Below are 26,456 nucleotides of genomic sequence, written 5' to 3'. Positions count from 1 at the left end.
TTTCAAACAGCGCCACTCATCGGCCAATTGAAGAACGTTAAAGTGGTAATAATACGACAGAATAATTGAATGTTTTCAATATTTCTCATTCAGTGGAAACTCCATAAAGTCCATATAAACTACATGTCAGATTTCTGACCAATCTAAATTACGGGGGGCTAAAAATGATAGCTAGTATTATTTTATAATCCCAGTAAAACCTGTGTGTTTGCTCTGCGTTTAATCATTTGGTAGTCATAGTCACACCAACTGGTTTCCTGTAACTCAAACAAACCTACTTATCTACAGACACATAAGAGAAAATAATGAATAAAAAGTTCAGGTTTCTTTCAACAGAACTTCTTTAATTTCAATGTTTACAATCAGGACTCACTTAGGTTCACTCATCAGTAAGAATCTTACTGACTGAAAAAATGTGTTACAATGTGTTGTCTAAAAAGAATTACATTTGGACCCTGAAAAACAAAATTCATAGTCATCTTTGATAGATTTATTTCTTTTAAAACTGAAAACCCCACTTCAACTCTCAAGACTGTAGTAATCCTACTGAGCTGGCTTCACGTGGTTTACGGAAGGAAACCTAACATTAACAAGAGCCAAGGCAACAGAGTGAAAGCACTTAGAATCTGAGAGAGGATTAAAATAAGGTCACTTCTGTTCTTTGCTTTCCTCACACATGAGACCACCTGGTTCAGGCACTTAATGTCTCCACAGCGGTCTGGAATCAGGAGACCGGGCACTGCCCTCTCGACTGAGCTGCTGCGCTTGTGTGGCAACGTGTTGCACTTGGAGCCTTGCAGGTCTTCACCTCCTCGACAAGTAGAATCTGCTCAGTCTTGATCTGCCTCAGCCACTTTCTTTGTCTCAGTGTCAGGCTTCTTGTCCACAGCATCAGCTGCTCCTCCGCGGTTCCGGCTTCTGGCGCCTGGCTGGTACAACGGAATTGCTGGACGATCCTGTTTTGGGAAAATAAGGCCATGGCCAAAAAGTCAAGCCAAACATCAGACTTGCACATTATTACAAGAGAACTGTCTTACTTTATTGCGAAGTCGCTCCCGTTTTGCGGAGTCCTCTTTCTTGGTGTTTTCTTTGGCAGGTCGTTCCACTCTCTCCACATTAGGCAAGTCAGTCACGCCCTCACTTTTCTTCTTCTCTATGACACGATCTCTATCCTTTTTGAACTCCTCATCCCGCTTCCTGAAGACAGGCTCGCCTTCTTGGTGTTCCTTTTTCCTCCGGCGGTTCTCCTCCTGACGCTTCAGGCGTTCCTTCTCCTTCAGACGTCTCTCCTTTTCCCGCTCACGTTCATCACGCTCCCTGAATTCCTTCCGCCCTTCATCCTCAGCTCTGTTTATGAAACATTTGACCACATCAGGCATTTTTTCCCTCCAAAAATTAGATGAATAGCTGACTCACTTCCACCCACGATCATCTTTGTTTTCGACATTGTGACGTCTTCTCTCAAAAGCAACTCTCTCTTCTTTGTTTGGCCTCTCTGGCTTCTTCATCTTTTCCCTTGGTTTCTCCGAGTCTGGATCATCACCCCTTTCTGGCTTCTTCAGGAGCTAAAGGGAAGATCGCAAGAGAGTCTAGATAAAAATCTCTGAGCTATAAGCAGGAAGTCAGCAGGTTAGGTTTTTGTGTTCAGATGGACGACAGTCATTGCTTTTATTAAGGTCACATCTGACCTTAATTTTCGGTTCCTCTTTAACGTGATCGTTGTCTTTTTCCAACGGTTTCTCCAGCTTTTTTGTCTTCTCAACGCCTTTGCGCTTCCTTCTCTCCTCCTCCCGCCACTTGCGTCGCTCCTCATCACGTAGACGCTTGCGTTCAAGCTCCCTTCGTCTTCGCTCCTCCTTCTTTTCATCTCTGATCCTCTGAAACAGCACCAGAAAAATGACTGCCTTCTGAACACAAACACTTCGCAACTACAGCATCTACCTGCTTATTCTTCAGAAAATCCAGCAGAGGAGTTGTCTTTTTAGCTGACAGAAAATGTGTAGAGTACTGTTAAGCCATCTGTTGTTTCTGGAGAGATTTTCGACTTGATAATGAGCGTACCAACAAGTTCCTTTGATTTTGCCTCAATCTCTTCCAGCAGAGTCTCAGGTGTGGAAGTCATTTTTTCCTCATCACCATTATAGTAATCCAGGAATCTTTTGTAATCTGAATCTAGACAAAGAGATAAAGCATGAAACATGTAATGTATTTAGTTATGCAGCAAGCAGGTGTCAAAATGTTGAACTGTGACAGTCAGTAGGACAGTTACTGGAATCTTTGACTTGCACACCTTAGATGCACAATGATGAGTAGACAATTGACAACAATGTGAGAAATGTAATAGACATGGCAGAAATTACAACTCATCTCTAAAATAAGTGTTTTGCCAGTCAGCTTCTTTACCTTCTGCAATCGTTCCACATTTTGCATCCTTCTTCTTGCTTCTTTTTTTGGCCGTCTTTTGAAAGGGCGCAAATTCCACAATGGCAGGATATTCTTGTCCTGTTCACCAACATGGAGCAATAAGAGGTTTGCAACCCAAAAAGCACAGATTATTAACCACTCCTACCTCTACTGTCAATGAAGACGTATCCATCAAATCGATCCCTGAAGAGAACGATATCATCCTGGTTTTTGAAGTTAAGGTAAGCCCTTGCGTACAGGTGAGGATACAGGCTGAAAAGAAAAGTGACGTTCAGGAGTAGGAAATATTGTTGACAAGGCCAACACGACGGACACTAACCTGGTGTCGTTTGAGAAGAACTCCAGGTAGTCCAACTCTGGAAGTGGCTGCAGTTGTTCCACCAGCTCGTCCCGGGACAGACTGGGGGGCAATCGTCGGATCACAATCTGAGATAAGACAAGAGCGAGTCAACCGAACTGGTATTCAAATGCCGCATTCATCTTTAGCACCCGTCATGTATCAAACCGGTGCACAAGATTCTATAGATTTTAAAAAACATGTCTTCAGTTGTCCTTAAAAGCCAACACGAGATTTCAAAAACCGTTATAACAGTTTCAAAGTGGACATTAACGACCAAAACCGCACAGCAGCCCAGCGTTACCTTCGTCATGGCCTCCTTCTTTTCTTTAGACTTCTCCGACTTGTCTCCATCCTCGCATTTTATTTCCACTTTTCTCTCCTTGGGCCGGGTGTTTTCTTTGTCTTCCTTCATTGTTCCGATACTTTCTTCTGTCAGGTCCGGCTAACAAGTCATGCCTGAGACATGTTTACTTTTTTAGCAACTTAGCTCTGTGTTAGCATGAGCGCTCAACTTCCTTTAGCTTGTTGGTGATGCAGCGCTCCCGAATCTCCAGGAGAGGGCGCACTTGCAGGTCATACACTTTCACCAACACCGTTTCTTTAATTTGCTTTATTATTATACAATACTATACAATACAACAATACTAGAATAGATCAATGCAAGTTGTTGTCTTTAAGACTTAATTTCTGTTCTATGTTAATTGTTAATACTTTAAGACAATATAGTTATTGTTACAATTTATGTATCACATATAATGTGTGTTGTTGGTTAAAGCTGCTTTGTAGAATCAACTTGACACCCAGAGAAATAACGATGGAGCTCGAGGTGGACTGGCAGATTGGTGCAAACTCAACAAGGAGTATTCTTGGGAGAGTCTGGGCCTTTTTACCTCAGATGCTTCCCCCATGACCCCAAACAGTTCTGCATTTAATCTACAGATTCTATACAGTCTGTTTTCTTTGAGGGTGTTTTTCATTCTTTGGTTGTCATTGAAATCGTGAATTACATTTGGCTGTTATTTGCCTATGAATTTCTGTACATTAGCAGTAGTCATATGGGATCACTTCAATTGGTTTAAGAAGTTATTCTTGCTGAAGGATATTTTGCCAATGGTTGATTGTGATGGGGTGGACTGAAGCTGCCTGATAGTAGTTCATACTCTATCAGTGTTTTTGTAGTTTATTCATGGGGCTATTGACGGTCTATTTTCAGTGCTGCCGCAGGATTTCTGTGATGTGCAACCAAAATGACATGACAGAAATTTTAAATCTTTACTTGGTTCGTGTGCGAGAGACAACAGGAACTTCAGGTCTTTTTTTTCACCTACAAAGATTAGGTATTTAAACTGTATGGAGCAGACACAAAGGTGGATGTTTCCTGCAATTTTGTGTGAATATAAGCAGATGGGACATGGGTTACGTGAGTTTGCTTTTTATGGAGTTGATCCATAAAGGCTGGGACAGAATTATGTTGTGTATATCTTTTTTTTAAAATCAGGATTCTCAAGAAACATGTCAAAGATAAAATTGACATGAATATAAAACTGATGTCTTTCAAATATAAATATCTAATAAAGATGTCAGTGATAGTCTTAATACTTTCAGTCATCATTTTTCAAAATTTCTGGATAAATTAAATAATGCACTCATTCACGAATATAGTCCGAATCTGTAAAAAAAAATTTTAAAGCACAAGTTAACTTATTTTGATAAGGCCATCAGCTTTAATTTTGAAAGCACGCCGCAAATCTACTTCCGCCAGAAGAAGGTCGCGGGGACAGTCGACATCTTGTTAGCATCTTAGCAAAATAAGCTGTGTCGGTCAGTCACCGGACAGCCTGCAGCGTCTCTGCCCTCTGTCTGACAGACTACCGCAGCAGCCATGTGGTATGAAATCCTCCCGGGCCTCGCCATCATGACGGTGTGTCTCGTCGTTCCTGGCGTCGCCACAATTCACATTCAGAAGTTCACAAACGGTGGAAAGGTGAGAGAGATGCTAACTGCTAATACGCTAATGTTTTCGTACGCTGCCCGCTGACGCTCAGTTTGTGCGCAGGAGAAAAGAATTGCTCGGATTCCATGGCAGTGGGCTTTAATGGAGAGAGACAGGAGGGTGTCCGGCACCGGAAAGTACTTCGAGTCAAAGGTGATTTTTTTTTTATGTGTCATTTTGGATCTGTCACTTCGAGTGTCTCCTCGTCATCTGAGTGGATGGAGACAGGTGTGAGGTGAACTGCAGGTCCTACGCATCTGGATACCAAACTGAAACTCCACCACCGTCCAGGAATGAAACGCAGACATTCTGTTTAAGAACACGTGTTTGCATTGCTTCATTGTGAGTTGTTTTGCTGCATAAGCGTCAGGACCCAGTCCATGACCAGAAATCATAACATTCTGTCTACACAGTGCCAATGGTTGTGACATACATCTTCTGTTAAGCAGTGCTTAGTCCTGTTCAGGGTTGCGGGGAGTGGTGAAGTCTAGACCAGCAGTCATTGGGCGAGAGGCAGGAACAGTACCAGTACTTCTTTTCCTACATGTATTGGGAAACTCAATGTGTTGTTAGCAGCGCTGCAGCCTCAATCCTGCTCAAGACAACTCTCAGTTTGGACTAAACCTGGATCCTTTGTGGGTTTATAATCTTTATTGTGTTCATTTTTAAGCGTGGGATACTTTCTGGCAAACTATTTGGAGATATAACGTTACAAAGTTAAATTGACCAACACAAGCATTGGGCACTGAAGACACCCAGTTTTACAAAATGTCGCATAGTTATCGTTTTGAGTAAATGTTTTTGAATAATGAAAGTGTTCAATAAATGTCTGCTTTTGAATGTTATTTTACAATTAATTTGCATCTTTTACCCCTCCAGGGTCTCGAGAACATCCACTGAAGAACTGCTGCCTCCCAGAGGATTACATTGTACAATAAAACATTCTATATAACAGTTGATTTCACAAAATTAAATAAAATATCCCAAGTGATCGTTTGAAATTGTCTTGTTTTCCACTCAAAGTGATTCGTTCATGATGTGAAACTTGAAAGAGCCAGGTAGAAAGAGGGTCTCTTTCTTTATCCATGTTAACTAGTCTAGACATATACAAAATAATTTTGAATCTGGGGTCTTATGAATTAAAACTGTTTAGATCCCTGTTCGTGAGGAGCCTGGAGACAGTGACGTTTCTTAAATTGACAAGATGGAAATTTTCGGTGGGTGAAGGATTAAATTAAAAAAAAAAACTGCACTGAAACAACATATACATAGAGAACACTGAAATTTATTCACAACATGGTTAAATGACAATATGCTTTACCGGCAGGAATATTAATGTAGACAAGATCCTAGTTAAAAAAAAAAAAAGCATCCTTTAAAAGAATGACAGTAGCAAGTGTCCATCCTCAAACAAATATTTACAGTTTTCATGAGTCCATGCCACAATGAGATTCAGGTCCAACTCAAGTCATAGACACATTGTCTGATTTGACCTAACATATAATGGAGAGATTTAAAATAAACTCCTGAAAGCGAAGAAGCCCTTGTTGACCCCTCATGAAACGATCTTTCACAATACTGCAGGCTCACTTCTCCTCTTTGCCTTTGGTCTTCCTGTAGACCATCTCCCGGAAGCTGGACAGGATCTTGCTCTCCCTCTTCCTTCTCTCCTCCTGGTTGAAAGAGGCCAGGGCCCTCTTTTCGTCTGCACTGTAGATCTGGTTTTCCTTTCTCAGACGCACAGCTTCCATGCGACGATGTCTGGCGGGCAACATTTAAATCATCAGCCTCATAACCCAACAAGTGCCATGATTCATGCCACCCCCGGCACCTTGACCCACCTGCTGCCGCTCATCACATAGCCAGACTTCTCAAAGTCGGCGATCTCGTCGCTGGTCAGTCCGATCTCTCCTCTTCTGGGGATACGCTTGCCAGCTTTCACGTACTCGGCCATGGCAGCACCTTCACCCGGCAGCAGAGCGTGACCAAAGCTGCAGGCGATAAAGACAGAACAGAACAACCGTTAATAACAGGGTAATGTATACAAGTGGCATAAACTCATTTGAAAATGATATGTTCTGGAAAAGCTGTTCATACAATGCCTGTCCATCTAGCAACACATAGGCACCACTACTCACTCCAGAGGCCTCTCGTCCTGGGACAAGTGGGTGAGTGGAGCTTCAGGTCCCACCACGTGTTCATCCATGCAGGTTTTCTCCACCCACGTCACCTCGCTGGGATCTTCCTCCTCTTCCTCTGATTCTTCACTACTGGACTCGCTGGTCTCCTTCCGGTTTTTCTTTGCCTTCTTCTTCTTCGACTTCTTGGACCTGATTAGACAGGTGTAGGAATTTAAATGAAGAAATACTCGATAATAAACTACACTGCAAAGAATTCACATGAAAAGAAAATATTGTTGGAGGTGTGTCATATATATTTTGTTTAGCTTTCATTTTTTAAAGTCAGTTTTTAAAACTAAAATGAGAACTTCTAATCCAAAGTGGCTATAAACAACATTTAAAGTACATGTTAGCAGCTAAAAGACAGTCTCTACTTCATGAATAATTAATCAATTATATGGTACAATAAAAGAATGCCTCTCTTACTTCTTACTCTTCTTCTTTTTCTTCTTCTTCTTTAGTTCTTCCTCTGAGAGAAAAGCATGTACAACGTAATTAAACACATTTGAATGGTAAACATCGCATTTCACATGACACTTTCAGCTTTAACGCTCACTCTCACAGGCCATTATCTGTTCATGGTTGTGTACCAAGCTTTTCATGGTAGTGTGGCTTGTTCACTACATCTTCTTGGAAACCAAATATTCACGGACAAATTGGAGAGACAAATTAATCTTCCATAACAAATCCTGAAATTTAAATGTTTGCGTTGGCATGTCGATTGATTTCAGAAATACACAACTGACCTTCTTTACCTCTAAACATTGAGAACATATTGGTCAACTGTTGTTCAGCTTTTCCAGTATCCACATTGTTTGTATTGGTGTCTTACCTTCTGATTCTGATTCACTTTCCTCTGAGTGCTTTTTGTGCTTGCGTTTCTTGGATTTCCTTTTCTTCTTTTTCCTTTTCTTTTCATCTGAAAATCAAAATGAAACACAAATATGAGCATGAGAGTAACAGGACTACAGTCACATCCATGTATGTATGAGTCTTGACACGCATTACATCATGTATGAGTAATCGTTGATCAAGGTCTAATAGGTAATGTGTGTACTTTGCATATGAGTTACCGTCAGAGCTGGAGTCTGAGCTGCTGTTCTTCTTGTCCTCCTCCACTGGAGTGAATTCATCAGAGCTATTGGAAGAGACTTGTCAATAGAATTGTAAAGAACATCAGTAAAATTGAGCATAACTGTGGACCTACTCTGGTTCCTTCACTCTGGGTGAATAGCCCCACACTTCTGGGCAGCCTAACTCACCGATCCTCTCTCGCTCCTGAAGTCGCCTTGAAGACACAATGAAACATTCCTTTAAAATGGCCACTGCGTGCTTGAGCACCATATTTACGACACAAATGTTTTTCAATCTGACGGCCACATCCAGACGTTCTGGAGAAATGTGACGGATAAAAATGGACAAAACGGAAAGACGGCACAGACACACCTCATCCTAGGTACAAAACCACATCCTACCTGGCCATGAAAGCCTCCTGCCGTTGTCTCTGAGCGTCGTCTCTTTGCTGCTCATAGTAATAATCGTCTCTGTGTTTCCCCGACGTGTCTCTCTGGTCAGACCAGTGGTTGTGGTTCTGGCCGCTGCCGCTGTACCGCTCTCTGGACCGGGACCTGCTGCGACTGCCGATTCGAATCCGTCTGATGTTTTTGGCCTCCTTGAAGCGACGCTCCCGTTCCTCTCGCTCACGCTCCCTGTTTCGGGGCTTCGGGAGTTTGGGCCCGAAGCTGTACGGAGACAAGCTTCGGTCTCGGTCGTAACTGCGACTGCGACTCCGAGAGCGCGGTCTGCGTGTCCGCGGACTTCGGGCCCCGCCACCGCTATCGGAACTCGATCTATCAGATAGCGGCATCCCAACCCAACAGATTTCGGAAATATAAAAGGACTTAGCTTACTTGTTCAGCGTTCAAGTCAAGGCAACTGCGTGCAATAATCGTACCGTTCTCCAAACAGGAAGTTCACCGTTTTGTTATGGCATAGCGCGTGCCTAACTCCATCAGAGCGCATTAGCGCCACCTAGTGGTGTGGAGTTATATCGCCATGCACGACTTGGGGAAAAATCTAGCTTTTTTTTTTTTAATTTAAACTCTGATACTATCTTAACATGTAGGGAATACCCAGAATAAATATAATTATAATAACAAGAATTTTATGGCGAGAGATGGTTGCTGGAGGAAATCATCGTGTCATAGTGTGAGTCACAGTCATTTGTGTGATATTTTTTGTAGTCTTGGTGAAAGATGAAATCCGACCATCTCCTTGTTTGCCAGTCTCTACCTTCTGAGCGCTTTTCTTGTTTTCTTCACCGTTTTCTTGGTGCGGCGCATGGTGCTAAAAATACGCAATAAGATAAATAAATAGTTTAAAAAAATGATTTAGGTCTTTCATCAAATCAACCCTTGAAGGACAATGTGTTTTTTTTATTGGCGTTTTTTTATTAAGGCGTCTATTTTTTACGGCGAGTGAACTATGCTTTTATTTTGAAGTCTACACATAAAGCGGTAGTAAAGTGACGTCACCCGGGAGGTAGGCGGTATCTGTCCACGTTATTCAGTTCCTGTTTTATTTTTTCCGACTTTTATTGTGACAATTCGCATCATTTGGCATCAAAAATGCCGTTGGAAATGTTATATTAATTGAACTGGAGCGTTTTTAACCCTTAGCACTTGTGACGTCACTCGGTTGGCGGCGCTAACGGTTAGCCATTGTGTTTAGCCGGAGCATTCTCCTCTGTTTGCTATTGTTGTGGTACGAGACCTCAAGATCGCAGGTAAGATGAAACAATTCTGATGCATGTATGTGAACCAGAATTCGTTGTGTGTTTCACGCCCGTGGCACGGTGTTTTAGGGCAGTCATAACGTGCGTGGAAAGCTATTTGACAGCTTCATTAGCAAGGCTATCTCAAGTGGTCTGACGTGTTGACATCGCAGCTTCCTGCTGCATTGATGGTGGAAGATAGATTTTTTTCTCTGTCGCATTTTGTCACAGCTGAATACTGTGATGCAATGAAATGGATTGCTGTAGTAAAACAGAAAGAAATGTAGTGTGTGAAAAACAAAACTAACTTAAAATTGAACTGCAGTAGAAGCCACCCCAAGGCCATTATGCAACTGTGAATTCAGTACGATACATGCTAGTTTCTCAACTCTGTTGTGTAAACGCGTCCATAATCCAGTCCATCGTTCTTTCTCTTTTTCCAGACATGCCCAATCTCAAATTGATAAGTGCGACGGACGCACAATATTCTGCAACGGTGCTCAAGTCCTTGAATGACCAGAGGGATCTTGGATTATTCTGCGATGTCACGATTGTTATCCAGGACAAGAAGTTCCGAGCCCACAAGATCATCCTGTCAGCGTCGAGCACGTACTTCCACAACCTCTTTGCTGCGGCAGGACAAGTCATCGAGCTGAACATCGTCCGCGCAGAAATCTTTGAGCACATTCTGAACTACATTTACACGTCCAAGGTTGTGCGCGTGCGCTCTGATCTATTGGAAGAGCTCATAAACGCCGGGAAGGCGCTCGGCGTCAGATTCATCGCAAACCTGTGGACGGCGCTCTCGCATGAGAAGAGCTTGCAAGGCCTCTACAAGAAGACTGAAGGCAAGGGTGAAGACATGCCAATCATCACAGAGTCTTTTTCCATATCTGCCGAGGAGTTCAATCAGAGCAGTAAGACTGAAGACGGCGCTGATTCTGACAGCGATGTAATGTTTGTGTCTGTCACTGATGCGGCAGCCAAGCTGAAAGGACAGTCTTGTGAGGTGATAGATTTGGATTCAGAAGCAGAGAAGCCTGTGAAAGAGTCAGAAACTGTTGCTGCAACTGAGGAGACAAACCCGGCTCCGCCCCCTCCTGGTGTTAGCCCCCTACAAATTCCAGATAGCACTTCAAATAACACAGGAAGTGCACCCACCACTCCTAGTAGCTTCAATACAGAGCTCACCAGTGTTTCCCAAACAGCTGGAGTCCACAAAAAGCACATCTCCACCACCACTGATCACGGAGACGTGAAGATCAGGCTGCTGGATGTGTCCAACAGCTCGCCCCAAAGGACACTTGCAACAAAGACAACTGTGAAACCGAAAACGGCTTCAGAGATCGACTCCATTTCTACAGGCTGCAAGGTTTACGCCAACATAGGTGAAGACACCTACGACATTGTCCCGCTGAAGGAAGATCCCATGGAAGGGAGCTCCAAATCCAACAAAGAGAAAAGGTCCTACATGGCGACACCTCTGAAGATGTCGGAGGAAAACCCAGTGTCTGAAAGTAGTAAAAAAGCAAAGCAAGAAACGGAGGATCATTATGAAGTGGTCATGGATGGCAAGACCTTTTTTGTGTGCACGGTTTGCAAGCGTCCCTACGTTTGTCTGACCAGTCTGCGGCGGCACTTTAACGTTCACTCGTGGGAGAAGAAGTATCCGTGCAACTTCTGCAACAAGGTCTTCCCTCTGGCGGAGTACAGAACTAAACACGAAGTCATCCACACCGGGGAGCGGCGGTACCAGTGCTTGCTGTGCAACCAGATGTTCCTGAGCTACCAGCTGCTGTCGGGCCACTGCAAACAGGTGCACAACCGGGATCCCAGCGGGAAAAAGCAGAAGGACGGCACCAGCCAAAACCTGTACTGTCTGCTGCCTCCCAAAACAGGGCCCAGGAAGGTCTACTCCTGGAGCCCCGAAGAGCAGGACGCTTCCTTCGTCAGCAACGATGGCGGCGTGTATAGCATGGCCAACTCACAAGAGGGCGCGCACGATTCTCAAAACAGGATGGCGAACTGGAACGTGTACGGGGAGGCGGGGGGACACGCCCAGCAGGGGGCGCCAGTGGTTCCCTCGCCAAGCAACAATGCGTTTGACTTCAAAATGCCTGAAACCTACTGAGCTGCGCTCTGTTCACACGTGCCTTTCTGGTGCTAACGTTCGAGGTTAATGCTGAGGTTTTGCAAGTGGTTCATCACGTGACAAACTTGTAGCCATAGTTGTTGGCAGACGTCTTGTGTTCATCGTCGGTATGAATGTTTCTGTCAAGTGTGTTCAGCCAGTTCTCAATAGTTCAAAACATGGTGGCAAAGAAGTATTTTAATTGTCACTTTAATATTCAGCTGTTCAAATGGGACTTTCTTATCCAGTGCACACGCCTTCTGACTAAATGGTTCTTGTGTCTGTATTTTTTTGTATTCAAATGCCATCATTCTGTGATCAGCACTCACAGCTCGGGTCTATCCCTAATGTTTTTTTTTTTTTTTTTTTGATAGTTAGAGCACTTATCAGACTCAGTTGTGTTGTATTCAGTCCAACTTGGCTGTTTGAGTAACCTGTGTTCTTCATTACATTAACTGCAATGTATGTTGACCCGTTTCCTCTTAGTTTCAGTCCAACATGCTGTTTAAGGGGAAGTTGCCTCGCTCTTCAATACAGCATTCTGTAGTCACCAACATGCTAGTCATGGTGTAAAGCAGATCAGTCAGGACCTGGTGTCAGTATTCAGGAATGTGTCGGTCTGAGGTCAGGGGTCACTCAACTGAAAGGGCCGCAGTGGGTGCGGGTTTTTGTTCCGAGCAATCAGGTGCCATCAGAAACTAGCAGCAGCTGACTGACCATCACTGACAACAGATTACCTGGTTGGTGAAGCTGTGTGCGCTTGACTGGTTGGAACAAAAACCCTTTCTGGTCTGAGTCATGCAGAATGGGTCCAGTCTGGAGTTTGAATCTAACGATCACAGTTCTATGTGGCTGTGTATAGAACTCAAACCCAAATTTCCACAGGATAAACCTATTTTTCCGTTTTGAAATTAAGTGAAGAGAATTAAAATTGTCACAAATATTTATTAGTAGGCCTGAATCTTAAGTATTTAAAGTCAAAGTCAACGGTCACCTTACATTTATGTCCACATCTGACTCATTCAGCAGGTGGTTAAACAGCGTTATGAATGTGAAATGTTTTAGGTCAGTAGGGGAGATCAGTTGTATTAACCTGTAACTTCTTACTTCGTATTTTGAATTAATATGCGTTTTCCATCATGTCAGTAAGTCCGATTTATTTAGCATTATGTGTGTTTAAAAGTATGTCTGAATTGGAGATGCTGTTGCCACGTGATGTCGCAGCGGTGTTGAGTATGTGCCGGCGGCTTTCTTAAAAATGCCATTCTTTTGTGGTTGTTCGTGACTGGAGCTGAACGGAACTCAATAAAAAAAAAGCCGGATTTTCCAGTCACTTTCTTCGTGTGTGGGTTCTGTACATATATCTGACATGAAGTGCTTTTTATTTTTTATACTTATGAGTTTTCATAAAAGGAAAATTAATTGACACACAATTCATTGAACATAAACTTCCACACTTCACAGTCGACCGCATCATACAATGATGTCAAAAGTCGAAATATTTTCTGCAAATTTGAAATTTACAGCCAATTTTACCACCAATTTAGCCATTAGTTTGGGTTTAATGAATGAATGATCTGTACCTTACATTGCTATTCATTTCTTAGGTGAGAAAATCAAAACTTGAAACTGATAAATCAGAAATTGCTTGGCTTATGAAGGGAAAAAAATACAATATATAGAGGGATTCAAAGGCAAAGATCTTAAAGGAGAAAATCTCAGCCCATCATTTCAGTATTGAATCAAGACTCAACTACACAAAACAGTGTTTAATAGCAAGATAAATAAGTTACAGACACACGGGGTGTAGAAATGAAAAAGCGACTTGTTTCATCCCTGCCAGTTCCTGGTCAGCGAGTCCAGCTCTGACTCTTCGTAGCCACCATGGCTTTACTATTCAATTTTAAGTTGATCTATACAGAGGACCAAACCTGAGGAAATCATTCGCCTTCTACAGACTGTATGCCCATGCCAGCTAATAAGTTATTACTTGAGACAATGTTCATTTAAATAGTGGCTCAAACGTCTTGGTTCATCTCCATTAAACTCAGCTTTCCTCCTCCCTGTATTCACAACCTGCTTCCTTTTGTTCATAAGGTTTGAATTTCACTTGAAATGTTTTTCTGTTTCTGACTACGTTCTCATCTAATGATGCGTGTAAGTGCTGTATTTACATTCTCAGCTGTGATACCATCATTACAGCATGCAGTGACACTAAAACCACCAACTGTACACAACCATAGCTCCTCCAGACTGGGTTGTCGCCCCAGCAAGCATTATCATCATCATTAGTTCCATTAGTGGCCAGAAGCTTTTGCAGCTCAAACCAGAGAGAGAACTAGTCCATTAGCATTAAGGCGGTCTAATGTGTCCTCACACACACACGCACAGGCAGAACTTGTGCCTGTAACATTTGTTCCCTTTGACGTCAACACTCCTGCAGCTCCTCGACACAAGTGACCGGAGTGAAGGTTTGAAGTCACGGGCTGTACGGCGGCGGCTTCTCATCAGGGTGGCTGTGAGGCGGGGAGTAGCGAGGGGGGATCATGGTGGGCCACAGGTGACTCGCTACAGACTGGGAGTCGTCCGACAGTCCCGATGAGTCAGCGAACATGTAGGTGCCCTGCAGAGACAGAGGAGGAGTTACACATTGCTGCTTTGACCCGACTCCACATGACAGTGCCAAACTCTTCTGGATCACTTTATCATTACATCTTTAGCCTTGATGTCAGGGATGCTGCGATTGATCGGTCATCGATCATGTTCGGCCGATTTCAGCATGATCGATGCCGATAGTTGCGAGAGTTTTTTTTCCTAGTTTCCTCATCTTGAAGAGGTGTATTAAAATGTGTCTGAATTAAAAATGATTCGAAGTTCATTTTTTCACATCATGTACAGAGAAGGTCTCATCATTTTGACAACAAATTCATGGTCAATCCATGTGATCGGTATCGGTGATAGGCAGCAAAGACCCTGACCGGAGCACCCCTACTTTATGTCTCCTGCTATAAGATTATTTTATCTTCATGTGTCACTATAGTAGTGTGGTTTTAAAGTGGCAGGTGCACAAAGCTCATAGATGTGCTAAGAGGATTGGTGTGACCAGGTAATATGATGATATAGATGATATGACATAGGTTACAATGGAGAAGGCCGAATTGCTTAGTTAGTTAGGCGCCCAACTGTGGCTGTGAAGCGCTACAATTAAAAAAGGACTAGTTGTTTCTTAGACTCCAGTGTTTTACACCTCTGGGTCGTGAGGGCCGCGAAACGCTCAGCTTTAATACATTAGCCACGTATGGTGGCAGTCGTGAGTCATATTTACTTGACAGCTGCGAATTTGTGAAAGTTACCAAGTATGGAGAAGTTTTGAGAAGAAGGTGAAGAATGATAAAGAACGTGACGCCGCCTCCACACGAGTAAAAACTGTTCATGAAAGCACCCGTCGAAGCAGTTTTTAAAATTAATTCAAAAAACCCTACTTTCATTTACACTTCACTTGAAAAGAAAATATTACTTTTGATATTTTGACATTATATTAATTCTATTCATGACGCACAATTTTATCAATTCAAGTGTATTTTTTTCATTTTTTTTCTCCAGTAAATTTGATGTATATGACTAGCACCTGGTTCTGCTGCTGGTTGGACTTTTCAATGACAAATATCTTTGCGATGATGGCATGGTTTCATGTCATTTCACAAGGTTTTGGTACGTTTACGTGTAAGTAGATTAAATATGGTGATGAATCAGTTCTATTACTTGAGTGAGCCTCAGGCCCATTTCTTCAGGAGAAGGTGTGCCCCAAGATGAAAGAGGTTAAGAACCCCAGTCATAAAGTACAGTGCGAGTTTGGAACAATAGCTAAATCAAAGGATTATCGACGAAAGAATGTTTTTTAAAAATTGCTTTATTTTGGTTTTATTTTGTGGGACTGCTTCCTGTGCCTGTTCCTCTGTGCTGACAGGAGCTTTACGCAGGGCAGTGTCCACAGGTGCGAGCAATGACCTGATGCTCCAGGACACCCATGGAGCTTAAAGGACAACACCACCCGACAATGTGTTTTCAGATTGTTTGCTTTATCTTTGTGGACACTTATGGACTCCAGATAATGAGCTGGCTGTGTTTTGGTTTTACTTAGTTTGTGCTCACTTTGCATCACTAAATTGTTCCAACATTCAGATTTTTGCTGTTGGTTTTTATCTTTTCACTGTGACTATGTTCTCATGAATAGCCCGCGTAATAAACTTCCTAAAGGGGAGAGAAGATTGATGGATGCCCAGTATATTTAGCTCAACAAACATCTACATTAAGCAGTCTCCAGTACTATCTATTATGGAGTGTTACCACAAGACATCAGGTCTCTCAATGGTTTGTATGGTCAGAGCAAATTTGTTAGGTCAGAAGAGCCACGGAAAGCTCTGAAAGCTTTATTGAAACACGTTCGTCTTTATTTATTCTGTTCACACCCAAACAAATAGTGCTCTAATACAGAGCCGTAACATTTACAGGATTTACCTTCATAATTGAAAGGCACATAACTTCATAAAATACAGTGCTCAATTCCCACCTGGTTGTCGTATGCGGTGTATGGCGGCAGACAGGGGGTGCTGTTGATATATGCGTTGCGGGAGTTGGCGGGAAGAGGAGGGTCCGACTGGATGGGGGCTGCGATGGCCTCAGGTTCGGATGAGCTCTCTGAAGTCAGAGCGGGAGTCTGAAACACACACAGTGTTACTGCGACCCGAAGACGGCGTTTCCTCCAGACCCACCATGTCTTTGAAGCCTCCCAGCACCGCTGCCGTGATGATGCCCAGGAACAGAGCCACGATGTTGAGGATGGTGGCCGACCACAGCAGGTGGTGGAGGTGCACCACGTCCTGGCAGCTGCTCACGTCCGTGTACTCGTGGTAGCCGCCCATCACCTCCACTCGGCTAGTCCAGTGGGTGGGACAGAGGGGAAAAGAGCCTACAGTCAAGCCACAGCAAGTCAATACCCCCTCTGTATGTCTGTAATATCTTGATCTTTATTAGGACTGTAAAGCATAGGCGCAGTTCTACAGAGGAGGTTGGGTAAGTTTACAACCTCGTAACTACGTTTCAAGTTGGGACGGCATGTGACACTTTTCTAATCACTCAGAACATTCAGTATTTATTCACCAAATGTAACAACAGAATAACTGTCAGTGCAGCGTCAGATAGACAGAATTTCAAGAATTATATTTGCCAGTAAGGCAGGTTTCTGGGTGAAACTTTAGTGAAACTTAGCCTGGACAAAACCTTTATTTCAGATAGGATATTTCTTCATAGCTGTTCTATGAAGGGGGCAGCACATTCAGCGCCTATAAGTTACAGCAAAGTGTCACCGTGTACGGTGCCAGTCCAGATTCAAAGATGGACACTGGCTGGGAGACGTGGATGAAGACACAAGCGCACACAGACACACACACACACACACAGAGAGAGAGAGAGAATCCCAAACACGAAACCACCACGATTTCAACAGCCGTTATGGGTCTAGAAGAAAAGAACCTACTTCCAAATCATGGATGATTTCCTAAACTTTTTCAAAACATCTTTATTCTGAAGTCCCATAAGAGGATGTTCTCTGAAACAACAGAAAATAAACATCTTCTTCTAATACAATTGATGCAAAATTAAAAATGCCACAACATTGACACAGTAGAGCACCAGTGTTACGGCCGCGCGGGGACTAGTGCAATACTCACTTGCCACAGTTGTAGAGGTCGCAGCAATAGCATGTGTTGCCTTTCACTTTTAAATTACACAACGCTCGTGACGGCGACTGACACGGCACCTATGGTTGAGATACACACGAGTGAAATAGCTTCAGAGGCACCATTAATATTGTCTTAGTCTCTTACGTCGCGCTCAGATGACGATTCACCGGAGTGGAAATCACACCGTCCAGCGTATAGTGGTCGCAGATCCTACAACAGTGACACAACAAATAAGAAAAACAGCTGAAGGACTTCTCATATTAGGGAAAGAAAGGCAGGGACACCATGTATACAAACACTTTCATGAGGTCAGGCCAAATGATGTTTTTTTCTCTCTGTAAAAATGCTATTGCTTCAAAGGAAATGTCATCACACAAGGTATTTACAATGAATATCTTATGAGACTGAAACAGATGTACATTTTAAGAACAACTTTCTTGCATCTGAAAGGTTGAACAGTGTATATATTGTATTATACTGAATGGTGACTAGTACATGCGTTCTCACTCAGCAGACACACAAAAAAGTAGTTATTTTTATTTATTTTCAAAGCCAAAAAAGGCTGTCAAACTCAATCATGTAAGACGACTGTATCCATCTATATAACTGGCATTCCTGTAAGAAAAAATAAGACTCTCACAAGTTCATTATTGGTTTGTCAGAATACATAAATTATCTCAACAGCAAAACTTGGAACGCAGTGATGGGCGCCACATTGCTGCATTTGGAGTGACGTAGTTTTCAGTGCAATTCAAATTAGTATTTGTGATAACTGCATATTTGAATGTCCAGTGGGCCATAAAAAATGACTTGGTGGGTCAGATTTGGCCCCTAGGCCTCAAGTTTGACACATGTGCTTCAAGGAGAAGAGAGAACACGCCATCATGTACTGGTAACTTTGAGGCAATTAATAAAAACTCCTATCATAAACACAATTATATCAAAAGGAATTTAATTTATGCAAAAAATAAATTTGAGGCAAAAAAATTATTAAAAAAACGAAACATCTGAGGGGTTAAAAAAAGTATAAACAGGAATAAATGGAAGGCAAACTGGCCTGTCACCACACCCCAGTCATTATAAGTGGGTCACTTCTTGGTAATTATTTTTGAGTAATTTTCTAAATACAAATATATTTCATAAATCAATATTTTAATAAACTATTTCCCAGTTCTCACAATACTCAAGTGCATTCCTTTTGAATTTTTTATGAATTGCTGGTTGTGAAACTACAGCTTTAAGTGACCATCTCAGCTCACATTTCCACACTGGACTGACAACACTGGATAATGTGTTCATCACATGAGGATGGTGACTTCGGTGTGATCCGCGTCACGGAGAATATTCTGGTCCGGGCGTGGCAGCACCACCTCTGGGTGACGACCACAGCGCTGCAGCGGTCGTCTTCTGCTGGCGCTTTGTCAAACTTTAATGGTGATTGATTAATACGCCCATTATATACGTCTCTACTGCATTAATGCTGGATTAGGTTAGTTAAATCGACCTTCAGCTTTTACTTACAATGTGTCGCGCTGCAAATACCCCGTCCACGATGGCACAGCAGAAGGCAGCAACCACCCCGAAACTGATGAAGACGATGGAGGCCACCAGCTGTGGACATGAGGAAAAGAACCAGCACATTTGTACCATGTACCAACACACTTTACTAGTTGGTGGAATCCTCACCCACCTTGGCAATAAAGCCGATTCTGATTCTGACATTTCTATTACAATTACAACTAACTGTGTGAAAGACCAGCCGCAATGTTGGATGGTGAAACCTGGAACTTAGCAAGTAATGATTCCACTTGAGGTCAGACTATCCACTAGGACCACTAGACCTGGGCAAACTGCGGCCTGTGGGCCATATACGGCCCCTTGCCTGTGTTTTTGCGGGACTCATGGGGTCAGACTAAAACTATACTCATAAGTCATCATTTTCTCTTATTTTCTAATCCTGTTTCTGCTTTAACCAGTAATTTTTGTTTCTTCTTGTCATTTGTCAAATTGTCATTTTAGTATTTTCCTCAAAAATTGTTGAAATTAAATTTAAAATATATTTTGAAATCAATAAATCTTTGATGTTTGGTGCATAGTTTTATTATGATAATATGAATAAAATGCATGTCAAATTATTTTTTATAGGTTTCATGCCATATTTGCATTTCTTGATAGCCTTGCTTCCACTAAACCATTTATGATTCATTTCCTCCTTGTTACTGAAGATTTGAAGATCCGTCATGTTCCATAGTCGTCGCCCCCTTTCATCACAACAGCTAGCGTTCATAATGTGGCCCTTTAGGAAATTTAACTGCCCATCTCTGCACTAGGGCAAAGCATATTGTGTCTTTAATAGCTGAATCATGAAGTCAATTCATGAAATGGATCGGTGGAATCGCTTGACTTGGACTCGTCCCCCTCCTGTTTATGGGAGAAGCTGTCACGAGACAACCTCATTCTTCATTCCCGCAGTGACGGACACTTCCCACCTGCTCCACTCCTCTGCACTTCCCTTCCTCACATTCCCTCATGCGCTCGCCTCCTCTTTCACCCTCTTTCTATTTGTGGCCGACTCTCTCTTCAGGCCTGGGACACTCACTGGCTCGTGACACGAGTGAGACCCGCTCTGTTGTGACTGGTGTTAGTCTAACTAATAAAAATGTAGTTGTAAAAGTGTCCAGTCGACGGCAAGAGCTCACTCACCATCTGCCTCTTGTTCTCGATCAAATGAGAGCCGATGATTCCGAGAAATGATCCGAATCCAAGCTGAGGATGAAAAATGATACATATTTGACTTCATAACAAAATAGCACAGCAGGACTAGTGTGGAGACAAAATTCTGTTGTTGACTTAAAGATTGATCGATCCCTGATGCTGACTCATCTTCGCCTTCAAATTTTTCTAGATAGTTGGGGACCTTCACAGTGAAGTGGTTCATGAGTGAGGGAGGGTTGGAGAGGGCAACTCCAGATGAAGAATGAGCTGAGCTAAAAGGCACTACATCAAAGGAAGTGGCTCCCTGGTCCCATGTCCAACTCGGACACCAAACTCAACCTCAAGGTCAAATCTGCCCTGACAACTTACTTTAGGCGCCTTGAGTTTTTAGATTAGATTAGATTAACACAATGGGGAAATTCAACGTTCAACAAGCAAAGACACTAAGGCATCCAACTTGTTGTTGACTTGCTTAAAATGGAGATTATAAATATCAACAATTAATCCAGCAACCATTAATCCGGCCCACTGATCTCTCAGGTAACCAGGGATTTCTTGTTATAAAGGACAATGAAGCCAGCCGCTGCCCCTGCGATCCAGCGATGTGAAAGAAAATTGAAGGATGGAAGGTGCTTTATCAAAATTTCACGACACACTTATGTTTAAAATGACATGCTTTTCAATATCGACTGTGATGACGGGAAGGTTTTCTGCACTTTTTTGAGGTTTGTTGTTGTGAAAAGCGCCAGTTAAAATGGAACTGTGCATGATGCATTAGAGAACTTCCTGTTTACTAATAGCCGAATTCTGCGAAGAAAACAAATTTATGAGCCCAATACTTCACTTCACTCAGCCTCTAATGACAACGTTGCTGAATAATGAATGTGCAAGGGGAGAAAAAAAAAGCCCCTCCTCTAGAGAGTTTCATTCATTGGGCTGATCGGGTCCGGGGAGCGGGAAGAGCTGCAGGTCTGGGTGTGAACTCACAATGAGTCCCGGGTAGTAGCCGCCCACTGTGATGTTCTGCGTCCTTGTGGTTGCCGCCAGACCGAAGATCAGGATGAGGATGGACACGATCAGCAGCATCACTGTCACCATGATGGACTTCCTCTTCCTTCTCTTGAAGGAGCCTTGAAGACAAAAATAATTTGGTTGAGAGTTTGAGATGAAACTGAAGAGACTCAAACTGGATTAAAACCTGTCAACTAAACCACACTGTTCTCTAAATGCAGATAACTGGTACAAAGTTTTGCTTATTATTTCTGTTGTGAGCCACTCTAAATAACTTTCCCCAAATGTTTCAGTGGAGTATTAACAACTTGTAATGGTTTTTCTCTTTTCCACAGGGATAAAAATAGATAGTCTCCACCAATGATCATATCTGTTTCATGTTGACGTCCTCAGTGTCAACACGGAAACTGAATGCTGAACCTGGCAAAAGTGGCGTGACAAAAACTATCCAAACTATTCAGCTACGTTCACCACGCAACTTTCCACAGAGGCTGTGCAGTGAACCCAGATAATCCTACAAAAAACCTGCTACATCAGCAGCCTTTTTTTCTGGTTTTGTTCGGTATATATATATATATATATATATATATATATTTTTTTTTTTTTTTTTTTTTTTTTTTTAAATACAGAACAACAATAGCAGGCAGGTCAAAATGCATGTTGAGATTTTAATTTGGCTACGTCCATCTTTTAAAAACAAATGGTCTGAGTGATGAACTAGACATAACAGATATGCAATATGACATGTTGAATTGTTGTTTTCTCAAATACTTGGATGCTAAAATTAAAACAACTGGGTGAAATCTGACACTGCAGGAGCGAAGTCCCGGTTTAGATTTGTTCGCCTATAATAAGCACATCCTGACAGTGTTCACATCCGTCTGTTTAACCCTTCGTTCGCTTTCATCTTCTCAGTTCATCATACTGCCTCGGTGTCAGGCTGACCCCTGTGACCTTCACAGCCCAGTGATCAAAGCAGCATGGACAAACTCACATACTGAACATGTTGGATAGGTTTTGCAATGAGTGGGCTACAGTAAGTTTAATTATTCTATTAGATAATAAGCTTTATTCCACTGGCCGACAGCACGTGTTGAAAGGTTTTGGTCATTAACTCCTTTGGACCCTGACTAAAACATCATCAAATGAAAAGTGTGGGAAACACCGATAGGTGACCTTTCGAAGAAATGGCTGCAGTATAAAGAGTGTTGCTGGTGCCTCTGTTTCATGGTTGAATGAATGCTAAGTTCAGGCACTTGAATTAAATATTAAATATTTCTCACCTGACATCTGTATTTAATATTTAATATTCATTGTCGCACTTCATCCACAGCTCCCGCCCTGGCAGCAGCTTGGTAACTCCAGCTTTAAGCATATTTAGATTGTTTCATTTTAGAGTGCGATGAAACAAGAGCATGAAGACGTCGAATCTCCCAGAGCATTCATTCAGGTAGTGTGTCAGCAGAGTGGCCTTGAAGAAAGAAGAGCCTGTATTGGATTCTGGAGAGCAGAGGGGGAGCTAGTGGCCAGAGTGAAGGATGGGTACCATGTGTTTCCGCACTCTCAGCGGGATCCTGACAGAGCTGTTCTTCACGTGCTGCGGCCTTTAGAGGCTCCTGTCCGGCAGGATTCCGCTTGTGTTAAGTCTGCTCATGATGTCCGTTCATCTCTGGAGACTTGCTCTTCCTTCATGCAACTGTCCAATTGTCCCATCTGTTCCTCTCCTCGCTGCTTACATGCTCTGTCTCCAAGAAAAAGCTGTTACGGCTTCAGCTGCTATGTGTTTGCAAAGAAGGGAACTTGATGAGTGGCTAAAAATGGCAACTAAATGGTGAAGCATCATCCATGAGAGACTCAGTGTAGAACTGGGTGATCAGGTGAAATGAAGCCCCTCTTTTAAGATCCATGTTGTCCACCATACAGGGAGTCAGTTTGGGTCAGTGCACGTGTTGGCGCATTGTTGAGCTAAGCAGAGGAATGTCGTGGGTTCCACTGAACAGTGGCTCCTAATAAATTACAGGTGGAAAACCCCTTCAGATTGGTGACAAGTACGGCTGCACCAGTTCTGAGGGGTACGGCAAGGACGATGTGAGGGGTGATTCACCAAGAAGCCAGTATCTTAAATGACTCCCTCTCATCAGTCAATACGCACCGAGTACTGAGATAGGAAAGGTGAACGTTCGGGACCCAGGCCTGCAAAACTAAGAAAAAAAATTCCAATGTCATTTCTTCGCCAGGAGCTTACCCTGATTTAGAGGTTATTTTGGGAGGAAACTAAAAGGTTTTCTACTCAGGCAGCGGGCCAAGACGCCGCAGACACAAGGACGGCCATTAAAGAGCCTCATGTCCTTGTTGTTCTGGGTGAGCCAGCGATGTTTACAATGTGGAGAAGCCAAAGACGAGGCTCAGATTTCTACACCAATCTGGGTCCCGGATCGGTTTTCAGAATGTGGCTTTTATTGGAAAGTGCAACTGTATGAGTGGATTAATATGGATTTCTGAAGAAAATAGGATCCTGGTTACCACAGCGACCATTAACGTTTCATCAAAAGACCTTTGCCTCAATCATCCTTCTATAGGCATGAAACAGTTTGGAAATACAGAAATGAAAGCACCAACAATTCAGCTACTTACTCTCTGAAAACTACCCATCTGCAGTCATAATAAAACACAACAGAGAAAGTCATAAAATAACAGAAATTAATTAACAATTTGATTATTATATCCTTTTTTTGTATAATTTATTAATTTTTGTATTCAGTTAATGAATAGATTTTATGGACAGTGAACACAGTGCATTGTAGAACACCAAATCCTCTTTCAATACAACTGAATATGCCTGGAAATATTGAATCACTCAACAACAGAGCTCCTTATTAAGTTCTTCTCACATATTGAAGCATCATTCTTAGTATTTGAGTCAGCCAAAATGCTTTCAGTTTGGCGCAGAATGGATGGGAATTGGACCACATACAGCGGTGGAAAAAAAGTTTTCAGACTCCCCATGGATTCTACTGAGTGCTAATGGACTACTAAATATTCATTTGATGATGTGATGGAATACATGCATATTTTTGTTCAGTTTTCAACACATTATTTGTTTGACTTTGATGCTGTCAATGTAGAGAAGTGATGCTGAAAAATATTGAAGTTTTATCAGTTTTTCTTGTGGACAATAAGCAAAAGATACATCGTAAATATTGCATCGTTTTTTGTTGGTTTTTTTTTTGTTTTTTTTTTAATAATGACCTTAAATAGAACGACAGGATTTTTTTTGTCAGTGAGTTTCAAACGGCCCCACTTTTCAACGTCAGCATTTCTCTGTGCAACATGGCGCTCAGTTGAGGAAAAAAAAGGGTTGTTATGATGTGGATTTGGTCACATTTCCATGGAGACGGAGCTCCTGCAGTGATGCTGCGGCCTGGACCACAAACCTGTCTGGTGATGCAACGAGTGTTTTCGCCTCTTTCATAACAACTGACGCGCTCAGTGGTCAGCGCCACACAGGTTTCTATACCTGTGTGGCGGAACCTGAGCTTCAGCAGAGTGGAATCGCTGACCTTGTCCACACACCCACGAACCCCGTGGCACTCACCCATGCTGGTCTCGGACAGAGTCAGCCCGCTGGACTGGAGGCTCTGGGCGGCGGGCATGTTGTCCGGGGACGTCTCCTCCTGCAGGTCACCAAACAAGACGCAGGGCTCGGTCTTCAAGTGTCAGCAGCAGTCATGAATGGACGTGTGCTCGGTTCTCTCGCTGTGGCATTGTCGGACTGCCTTCGTCTCTCGCAGCTGAGGCCGAGGAAGCCCAGTCTCATCGCCGCGGCAGCTGGCGCGTCTGTCGGAGAGAGTCCTCGCGGTGAGTCGGTGTGTCAGCGGAGCTGCGGCTGCTGCCACTGCGCATGTCCGACACAGGCAGGGAAAACAACTCTTGGCTAGTTTTCCGACTATTTCTTTGGATCTTTATTTCTGAAAATAAGCCGAGTATAGGGACATGCCTTATTTTGTCTTCATTTCCAATATTCATTCATATATATTTACAGCAATAAAACGATTTGAACGAGCCATGACTGTAGAATTGACGGATATTTAAAACAATTATTATTGGAAAGGAAAAGTCTATGACGGCATGAGAGCTGCATTAGCCACTAGAGGTCACTCACATCTCTGCCAGATCAACCTGTCAGTAAATATGAGCATGTGTTGTTGTTATTATTATTTATTCACATAGTTCAGTAGTATTCTTGCTATAAATTGCAAAAAATAAAAATAAATACAATAAAAAGATACAAACAAAAGATTTTGTTGATGGTTCTCACAATATGGCAATGTGACGAAATTCAGATTGAAGTTACGTTCTGTTCCCTTGTCAGATGGAAACACGACATTGATTCACCATAGACTTCAACTAATGTTGATCATTCTTGACCCACCTGTCTTCTTCATGCCATCCTTCAGAGCGTTCACCAACCCAATTAGTTTTCCTTGTCCTACACAAACACCTGTTTTAACTCCTGCTAAATTCTTCGTTTCAGACTGTTTGCGTCTCTTGACACCCCCTTCCTTTTAGAGAGGCAAACTAAGAGCGAATATCAAACTGAGATGTGACTGTGTCCCACATATGTGCTCCCAAACTCACCCTCACCTTCACCTTTGTGCTCAAAAAAAAAAAAAATAATAATAATAATAAATAAATAACATCCACGGCTTTTCTAAAGAGCCAACGTGACCAGTCAAATGATTAACCTGTTGCGGCCCAGTGCTTTTTTCTATGACATATTCCACCTCGATGTGGCTATTTTGAGAGGTAGTGTATTACATAACAGATGTCTATCTGAACCACCGATAGTACTTGTTCTCATCTCTGATGATGGCTGGGCATCATCGCTGTTGTCAACAATTCCACCATGAACACCACCAGTGCTACACGGACTATATTTCAAATGAATTTATTGAGAAATTGTATTTCTTGCTACCGCCATCTCTGTGTTTTGACCATGAAGCAGACCGGCCGCTGCTGTCACTCTCACTGCACTACAGTTTTCTTCGGCGTGTGAACATTGATCTTTTGAATCTGACTCTGTCAAATTCGCTGTCTCACACTCTTTGAGTCCCCTATTGCGTAAATAGAACCTCCAATAACATTCGT

General features: G+C 42.6%; 5 protein-coding genes across 7 annotated transcripts; 2 read left to right on the top strand and 3 right to left on the bottom strand.

The window, feature by feature from the left end:
• Positions 1 to 340: 340 nt before the first annotated feature.
• Positions 341 to 3,293, bottom strand: upf3b (UPF3B regulator of nonsense mediated mRNA decay). The gene is made up of 10 exons (XM_053879803.1): positions 3,066 to 3,293; positions 2,744 to 2,850; positions 2,570 to 2,676; positions 2,404 to 2,502; positions 2,062 to 2,172; positions 1,942 to 1,985; positions 1,689 to 1,877; positions 1,417 to 1,565; positions 1,038 to 1,347; positions 341 to 956 (listed from the first exon to the last, which is right to left on the bottom strand). The coding sequence occupies exons 1-10, from the start codon at positions 3,174 to 3,176 to the stop codon at positions 831 to 833; spliced, it is 1,353 nt and encodes a 450-aa protein (XP_053735778.1). The 5' UTR covers positions 3,177 to 3,293; the 3' UTR covers positions 341 to 830.
• Positions 2,524 to 5,773, top strand: ndufa1 (NADH:ubiquinone oxidoreductase subunit A1). 2 transcript variants are annotated; one of them, XM_053879805.1, is made up of 4 exons: positions 2,524 to 2,645; positions 4,632 to 4,748; positions 4,821 to 4,910; positions 5,637 to 5,773. In XM_053879805.1, the coding sequence occupies exons 2-4, from the start codon at positions 4,647 to 4,649 to the stop codon at positions 5,655 to 5,657; spliced, it is 213 nt and encodes a 70-aa protein (XP_053735780.1). In that variant the 5' UTR covers positions 2,524 to 2,645; positions 4,632 to 4,646; the 3' UTR covers positions 5,658 to 5,773. The 2 variants fall into 2 exon arrangements, with proteins under 2 accessions (XP_053735780.1, XP_053735781.1); XM_053879806.1 differs by lacking the exon at positions 2,524 to 2,645 and adding an exon at positions 2,724 to 2,883.
• A 243-nt stretch (positions 5,774 to 6,016) lies between these two features.
• nkap (NFKB activating protein) lies at positions 6,017 to 8,922 on the bottom strand. Its single transcript, XM_053879804.1, has 8 exons — positions 8,413 to 8,922; positions 8,145 to 8,225; positions 8,011 to 8,075; positions 7,770 to 7,856; positions 7,364 to 7,406; positions 6,896 to 7,087; positions 6,599 to 6,748; positions 6,017 to 6,518 (listed from the first exon to the last, which is right to left on the bottom strand). The coding sequence occupies exons 1-8, from the start codon at positions 8,802 to 8,804 to the stop codon at positions 6,344 to 6,346; spliced, it is 1,185 nt and encodes a 394-aa protein (XP_053735779.1). The 5' UTR covers positions 8,805 to 8,922; the 3' UTR covers positions 6,017 to 6,343.
• Positions 8,923 to 9,474: 552 nt separating this feature from the next.
• On the top strand, positions 9,475 to 13,295 carry zbtb33 (zinc finger and BTB domain containing 33). The gene is made up of 2 exons (XM_053879807.1): positions 9,475 to 9,722; positions 10,154 to 13,295. The coding sequence occupies exon 2, from the start codon at positions 10,156 to 10,158 to the stop codon at positions 11,839 to 11,841; it is 1,686 nt and encodes a 561-aa protein (XP_053735782.1). The 5' UTR covers positions 9,475 to 9,722; positions 10,154 to 10,155; the 3' UTR covers positions 11,842 to 13,295.
• A 20-nt stretch (positions 13,296 to 13,315) lies between these two features.
• On the bottom strand, positions 13,316 to 25,173 carry tmem255a (transmembrane protein 255A). 2 transcript variants are annotated; one of them, XM_053879808.1, is made up of 10 exons: positions 24,904 to 25,173; positions 21,285 to 21,427; positions 20,286 to 20,348; positions 19,104 to 19,193; positions 17,727 to 17,792; positions 17,571 to 17,659; positions 17,378 to 17,449; positions 16,614 to 16,776; positions 16,412 to 16,558; positions 13,318 to 14,464 (listed from the first exon to the last, which is right to left on the bottom strand). In XM_053879808.1, exons 1-10 carry the CDS (start codon positions 24,959 to 24,961, stop codon positions 14,321 to 14,323), a joined length of 1,035 nt encoding a protein of 344 aa, XP_053735783.1. In that variant the 5' UTR covers positions 24,962 to 25,173; the 3' UTR covers positions 13,318 to 14,320. The 2 variants fall into 2 exon arrangements, with proteins under 2 accessions (XP_053735784.1, XP_053735783.1); XM_053879809.1 differs by lacking the exon at positions 17,378 to 17,449 and having other exon boundaries at positions 13,316 to 14,464.
• Positions 25,174 to 26,456: the final 1,283 nt, after the last annotated feature.

The sequence above is a fragment of the Synchiropus splendidus genome, chromosome 11 (genome assembly GCF_027744825.2).
Source record: "Synchiropus splendidus isolate RoL2022-P1 chromosome 11, RoL_Sspl_1.0, whole genome shotgun sequence".
NCBI lineage: Eukaryota > Metazoa > Chordata > Actinopteri > Syngnathiformes > Callionymidae > Synchiropus > Synchiropus splendidus.
Note: the sequence above shows the minus strand (reverse complement) of the source record. Positions and strands in the feature narration are given on the sequence as shown.

Coding starts and splice junctions, on each gene's coding strand:
- upf3b (XM_053879803.1), bottom strand. CDS start 3,176: ATGAAGGAAGACAAAGAAAACACCCGGCCCAAGGAGAGAAAAGTGGAA. Junction 2,503..2,569: donor CGTCTTCATTGACAGTAGAG/GTAGGAGTGGTT, acceptor GTTGGTGAACAG/GACAAGAATATCCTGCCATT. Junction 1,348..1,416: donor AAAGATGATCGTGGGTGGAA/GTGAGTCAGCTA, acceptor TTTCATAAACAG/AGCTGAGGATGAAGGGCGGA.
- ndufa1 (XM_053879805.1), top strand. CDS start 4,647: ATGTGGTATGAAATCCTCCCGGGCCTCGCCATCATGACGGTGTGTCTC. Junction 4,749..4,820: donor AGTTCACAAACGGTGGAAAG/GTGAGAGAGATG, acceptor GTTTGTGCGCAG/GAGAAAAGAATTGCTCGGAT. Junction 4,911..5,636: donor GAAAGTACTTCGAGTCAAAG/GTGATTTTTTTT, acceptor TTACCCCTCCAG/GGTCTCGAGAACATCCACTG.
- nkap (XM_053879804.1), bottom strand. CDS start 8,804: ATGCCGCTATCTGATAGATCGAGTTCCGATAGCGGTGGCGGGGCCCGA. Junction 8,226..8,412: donor CAGGAGGCTTTCATGGCCAG/GTAGGATGTGGT, acceptor TGTGTCTTCAAG/GCGACTTCAGGAGCGAGAGA. Junction 7,407..7,769: donor AAGTGAATCAGAATCAGAAG/GTAAGACACCAA, acceptor CTTTTCTCTCAG/AGGAAGAACTAAAGAAGAAG.
- zbtb33 (XM_053879807.1), top strand. CDS start 10,156: ATGCCCAATCTCAAATTGATAAGTGCGACGGACGCACAATATTCTGCA.
- tmem255a (XM_053879808.1), bottom strand. CDS start 24,961: ATGCCCGCCGCCCAGAGCCTCCAGTCCAGCGGGCTGACTCTGTCCGAG. Junction 21,428..24,903: donor TCTGTCCGAGACCAGCATGG/GTGAGTGCCACG, acceptor TTTGTCTTCAAG/GCTCCTTCAAGAGAAGGAAG. Junction 14,465..16,411: donor ACACCGCATACGACAACCAG/GTGGGAATTGAG, acceptor CTGTCTCTGCAG/GGCACCTACATGTTCGCTGA.